This window comes from Sinocyclocheilus grahami, unplaced genomic scaffold, assembly GCF_001515645.1.
Source record: "Sinocyclocheilus grahami isolate Dianchi unplaced genomic scaffold, SAMN03320097.WGS_v1.1 scaffold547.1, whole genome shotgun sequence".
Taxonomy (NCBI): Eukaryota; Metazoa; Chordata; class Actinopteri; order Cypriniformes; family Cyprinidae; genus Sinocyclocheilus; species Sinocyclocheilus grahami.
The window spans coordinates 1,057,865-1,064,175 of NW_015505726.1; the positions used below are offsets into that span (position 1 = coordinate 1,057,865).

At 42.0% G+C, this 6,311-nt stretch overlaps 1 protein-coding gene across 1 annotated transcript in view; it reads left to right on the plus strand.

Annotated features, from left to right (window-relative positions):
* The first annotated feature begins 5,945 nt into the window (after nt 1–5,945).
* Nucleotides 5,946–6,311, plus strand: part of LOC107555836 (zinc finger E-box-binding homeobox 2-like) — a 14,240-nt gene continuing 13,874 nt past the window's right edge. Inside the window, exon 1 of the mRNA XM_016238748.1 lies at nt 5,946–5,952. Within this exon, the coding sequence (XP_016094234.1) occupies nt 5,946–5,952 (7 nt within the window). The remainder of the gene's footprint in view (nt 5,953–6,311) is intronic.

Below are 6,311 nucleotides of genomic sequence, written 5' to 3' on the forward strand. Positions count from 1 at the left end.
CTCTCACACACACACACACACACACACACACACACACACACACACACACACACTGACCTCTTTAAAAGGCCCCACCTACACTGCCAGCTGGCAACTGGTGAGGTTTTGCTGTGGTCTCCACAGTCCACACCACAGATCCGTGCACATGAGCTCTCCGAACACCTCAGTCGCACACACCCATAAACATATGTTGGCAGGCGCACACAGGCACGCACTTGCCACAAATGGACTCGACTTCCCACTTTTGCGTTTCTGTGGGGTCAAACGATTCGTTTAAATCCATTTCGAAACGGAAAAATAAGCTCTGAGATATTACATGTCAGCCTCAACCAAAATTCAAAAACCTTTTTGAATTGAATACCTTGGAAACTCCTGCTAACTATTAACTAGTTGAGAATACGGCACCCACAATCGCCAACAAAGTACTTAAGTGGTGAGTCGCGCGGCAATTCAGGTTTTGCCTGGCTCTTTTTCGAGTCAAAGGAATAAGGCTTACTGTAATCTGCACTGGCAGCGCCCTATGTTATTATCGTGTCCTAATTAATCTTACAGGAGGTGTAATTCAGCACTTGCCACAAATGGACTCGACTTCCCACTTTTGCGTTTCTGTGGGGTCAAACGATTCGTTTAAATCCATTTCGAAACGGAAAAATAAGCTCTGAGATATTACATGTCAGCCTCAACCAAAATTCAAAAACCTTTTTGAATTGAATACCTTGGAAACTCCTGCTAACTATTAACTAGTTGAGAATACGGCACCCACAATCGCCAACAAAGTACTTAAGTGGTGAGTCGCGCGGCTATTCAGGTTTTGCCTGGCTCTTTTTCGAGTCAAAGGAATAAGGCTTACTGTAATCTGCACTGGCAGCGCCGTATGTTATTATCGTGTCCTAATTAATCTTACAGGAGGTGTAATTCAACTTCAGATTAGGCCCATACCTCACACAGATTAATTAATGTCTCTAATCAGCAACAGCAAAATTAATTTTGCCCTGATTATGCACGTTTAAATTTGCATGTGCTTACAGCAGGCTCTTTATTTCATTATGATATTGAGTGCAGAATCTCACGCACACACACACACAAAACAGGTTAGGCTGCCGTAAATGGACATGCACTAGTACACACTACTGGATGAGGGCATAATCTGTGTTATTCACTCGTGTTTTGGCACACACAGCACAAGAGGCGCATGTACACACACGCTTGTGGCGGTAGCCAGGAGCTGTTTGCAGTAGAGTGTTATTGATGGGGCTGTGGGAGTGATGGAGAGAGAGATGCTAAAGAACAATGCAGCAGATGCGCTGACAGTTGTTCACAGGCAAACTTGTGCATGTTTAATACCACCCCAGTTGATCCTGGGCCTTCTGAACACAGGAGAGCACAGCTTTCATCCAGCGTGCATGTGTGTTTGACAAAGCCATCTTTGCCCCCGCAGCAGCACATATGAGCGGTCCGTTTATACGGAAAGATATGGGGAGGGAAATGGCATTCAGCTTAGCTAGAGGTGGGTGAAATGGTCTTCTTAGAGATATTTTGTGAAATTTCAACTCAAACAGAAGTCACTTTCAAACTTTTCTGTTGGTCAGTGTAACCAACCTAAACGAGTTGTGAAATCTGTGGTAAATTCCCAATCGTGTGGATTCATATTGAAATTTAAAATTTGCAGAACAACGGTAAATGTGACCGCACCGTTAGGCTTGAGTTATCCTCTCTGAATCGAATGTATAACTCTCTATCCATAATTGAAGCATTTACCAACCCAAATACCATGTGAGTGATATTTAAGGAATTGTTAAAAGCTAATGGTTTCCCATGCAGGCAGCACTTGTGAAAGTACAATTAGCGGTTATATGCTGTGAACATTTGCCAAGACACACTGAAGAATGTCCAAAAAAGAAGAAGTTTTGAGAAGAAGGCTGGAAATCAAGCCATGGATAGCTAAATTCTCTGAGGGTTTCTTATGATAAGGTAGAGATAGTTTGCCTTTGTGGTGCCAGTGAAAGAGTGCTTGTTTTTCTTCACAAATGAAGTGTACCATAAAATGGTGGAGAGCAGAAGAAGGAAGTGTGGGAAGGTTGTGGGCAGGATGGATGGCTAGATAGATAGGGCCACTCCTTACATGAATATTTCATTAGCAACCTGTCTGCTGGTCTGGAGCCTTCATTTAAAGCCCCCCTTTGAGGTCTTATTTTTTGCTCCATCTGGACCGGTTAGCTTTCAGAAACCCAACAAGCACCTCTGGCAATGCCACTGAGGAGTCTTAGCAGAACCCAAGCTGTTTCCTTTTAGTTTCGCCTTTTGTCTGATAGTAAACAGGTATTATGGAAAGATCATTGCGTTCCATTAAATCAGCCTTAAATAAAAGTAACCAAAAGACTAGAATCAATTGTTTTAGAAGTGGAGAAGTTGGAAGCTGTTTCAGACAGCTCAATAGGACTTATATTAATGGCCTATCGGGAGATCCAGTCATGTTTACAACATAAATGTGTGCTTTAAAGTAATAGTGCACCCAAAAATTACAATTCTGTCATCGTGTATACACTCATATCTTTTGTGGAACATAAAATAATATATTGAGAGGTTTTTTTTTTGTTTGTTTGTTTGCTTGTTTTTGCTTTGGCCATATAATAGAAGTCAGTGGTTCCCAATATTCTTCAAAATATCTTCTTTTGTGTTCGACAGAAGAAAGTCATACAAGTTTGGAACGCTGTAAGGGTGAGTAAATGATGGCAAAATTTTCACATTTTGAGTGAACTATGACTTTAAATAATAAAAAAACAAGTATTTTAAATGTGTGTTGAGTGCTCTGCATTCTTACTAGAGAAACAACCCAAAAAAGGCAAAAACATTGCTTATGTAACAAAAAAAAAAAAAAACACAACGTAAGGTGTCTCATTGGTTTTTCTCTGAGAGAGAACCTGGTGTTGTTTTTCTCGTGAAACTGTTTGAACAGCTAGTGACCGATGGGCCAATCGCATGCTGAGAGGCACCGAGCATCTGCCGGGAGATTTGCATATTAATTGACCCATATTAACTTCCAGAAAAAATTGATAGACTCCGAACTCGGCCAACAAATTAATCTGCCTGCGCTTCTAAGCCCTCACCTGCCGATTTTATGGTAGAGTATCACAGTACAAAGACGTCGTGCTCAAAGGAAAGAAAACCTAAAATTGCAGGTTTTGTTAGCGTGTGTAATTTGCGTCATCTCTTTTCAGCTCTCACGCCCCGAGGCGGTTTGGGCTTTTTGTGGTTGTTCTTTTCTCCCAGAGTGCAACCTGACAGATAGTTCGCCTGAGATAGAGGTTGACTTCTTTATCTTCCTCTGCACAGCATATTGTGTTCTCCTCTCCTCCTGTCTTTTCTCCTCCTCAGGGTAGCCCAGTGAGCTATTGTGTGTCTCCAGCTCTACGAACTTACACACACACACACAGGCACTCTGAGGCTGGTAGAGGCCCAGAACAGTTGTCGAGAGAGAGAGGGGTAACATGTGCATGGGGTGGGCACAGATGGTGGGTCTGCGTGGGGGAGGAAGGGGGAAAGGTGGGCCGTCTGGCGGCATGAGCAAGCCTCAGAGAGCTCTCTCTCTCTCTTTCTCTCACTTCCTCTCCTCCCCTTCTCTCCTTCTTGCCTGTTGCGTTGTGTCCTATAGTAGACAAATGGGAGTTTAATTCAATTAGGGCCAGGCTACTGTTGCCGCTTCACGGCAGGGTCTGTGGAGCACCGCCACCCATTTACAGATGAGTGCACGCTAGATAAGTGCACGCACACACACGCTGTCTCTCTCTCGCTCTCCTTTTTTCACACTCACAAATATTGGCAAGTACTGAAATACTTAAATACAAGGAAAACAAAGCCCACCACAGTACACACACACACACACCCTCTCCAGGTTTGCAGTAATGGCTCACGCATTGCTGAGTTTTCACTGAAGATCACGGCGGCACAAAAGCGGCCCCTCTCTCTCTGGGCGCTTTGTTCCCCCAGCACTCTTATTATTATGTCCAACAGGTGAAAATCATATAATTTCCTGTCAGATTACTTTACATTAGAAAAAAAAAATTCTGATAATATATTATTTTATTTACCCATTTATTGTTTATCAAACAGCTTCTTCAGCATGTACATTACCTCTGTGCAGTTTTCTGCGGCATGAAACAGGTAAAAGTTTGCCCTCCCATTCCTTTTTGCGCATGAATGGAAGATGGCTGATTTGATTTACATGGATCATTTCCAGGCTATAGCCACTAGGCAGCGACCTCCTTTCAACTGTTTGAAGCCTTACCTAGTCGCCCCTCCCCCACTGCTCGCTCAGGTGATGCGCAGCGCACAGGAGAGAGAGAGAGAGAGAGAGAGAGAGAGAGAGAGAGAGAACAGAGCAGTTATTTTCCACCGTCTGTTCCGCCGGGTTTCATTACCGTGGTAGAGAGGCACCTGGGAAAGACCTGCGGCAGGCTGTCTGATTCTCAACATGGATGTGGAATACACGCTCACCTTTCTGTTCCGGCCGCTAGGAATAGACGGAAAGGAGATGAAAGGAAGGGGGAAAGATGGATAGCAGGCGGATTACCTGTGATCAGGGAATGTTGAAAAGGTGTGTGAGCCAGCGGAGGTGTCGTTCAGTCCAGATGGATGTGATTGCTGAGCGTTCGGCACAACAGAAACCTTTTCTGTCTGAAATAATTGAAAGCTTGAATCATCTTTCGCCACGTTCCAGTGAAATGGCTCCAGTGGACAGTGTGGCTTTGGGTTTGCAGGTGTGTCTGCAGTTTTCCCCCGAGTGCTGGGAACACACTCCGCATATAAGATGAGAGGATTGTAAGAGATTGTGACAGAGCACACTCATACCTGTCTAAACAGCTGAACTGCTCAGAAGAACATGTGTATGTGTGCGCGCGCACAACTCCAGGCTATGGAATGTGTGAACCTCTCCCAGTTAGCGGAGAGAGTTTTAGTTTGTCCAAACTGGACTGACACAAGGTATTGTTTCTGTAATTATGTTAAATGTTTGTTTGCTGATGTATTCCACATTTAAAAGATTCTGCCTGTCTAGCTTGCTCAGTTCTAGGTAAGGATGACTTTCAGTACCATCTTGAAGTGCATTATGCCTTATTCTCAAAGGACAGCTACCAGAATGATAGGTGGAGTTGCTCGAAAATACGAAACAGCACAGAGAGAGAGAGAGGGAGGGGAGTAAGGAGAAGTCAGGGCGAGAGAGAGAAGAGAGGTGGCCTCTTTGTCTCTAGGGTGAGCACAATGGACGGTTCACTGCAGGAATTATACGGCAGGACAGCTGCCAGAATGACATACTGAAATGGCAGCAAATAGAACTGAAATGGGGGCAGATCTACATAGGGAAGTGTATTTGATTGGTATAGATATAAAATAAAGTTACACATATATGTGTTACACATATATGCCAATAGTATTGGTATGTTTTAATCATACTTTTAAACATACTTTGTAGTTTACTATAAAAATTGTGAAAGAGTTCATTTCACTTTTTAATCAATTTGAATTTAATTACTGATAAAGATTGAATTGTGTGATCTAAAAAAAATCTAAAAATGTCAAATTGATGACAAATTAGATGGATGAAAGCAAATATATTGTGGTCTTTTTTTATTTTACTTTTTTACTCTCTCACAAACAAAGTTTTTAAACCAAGTTACACCCTGCAGAAGTTCATTCCAATTTTTAATCAATTTGAATTCAATTACAGATGAAAATTCAATTTTATGATCTGAAAATTTAAAAAATGTGACAAGTTGATGACAAGTTAGATGGATGAAAACAAAGATATTACATTTTATATGAATGAAAACTTTATACCATTCTCTTTTTTATCTTTTAAATCAGTGTTTCAACCTGCAGGAGTTCATTCAAGTGTTTAATCAATTTGTATTTTAACATTTAACAAATTTTATGATCTGAAAATGCTAAAAATGTGGGGTAAAAGAAGTTTGATGGAAGAAAACAAAGATCTTATAATCTTAAAAACATTTATGCTCATCGGGTTATTTTTTTTTCGAGGTTTTTTTTTTTTTTTACTTTTTACTCCCACGCACACAAGTGCACAAAGCCATACAATATCTTGGTCATATCTGTCAGACCCATGTGACCTTAGAGGCAGATCATTTGATGGATTGCTTTGAGTGCCCATCACTTTTCTATCACTCTCTCTCTCACACACACTCACACACAAAGGCAAAGTTCCCTTTCATGGGAACTTCGAACTGCGTCCTCTAGGGGTCGCTATGGGGAACGCCTCGTCGTGACCCGTGTCTGAAGCATACATTGAAAAAACACCA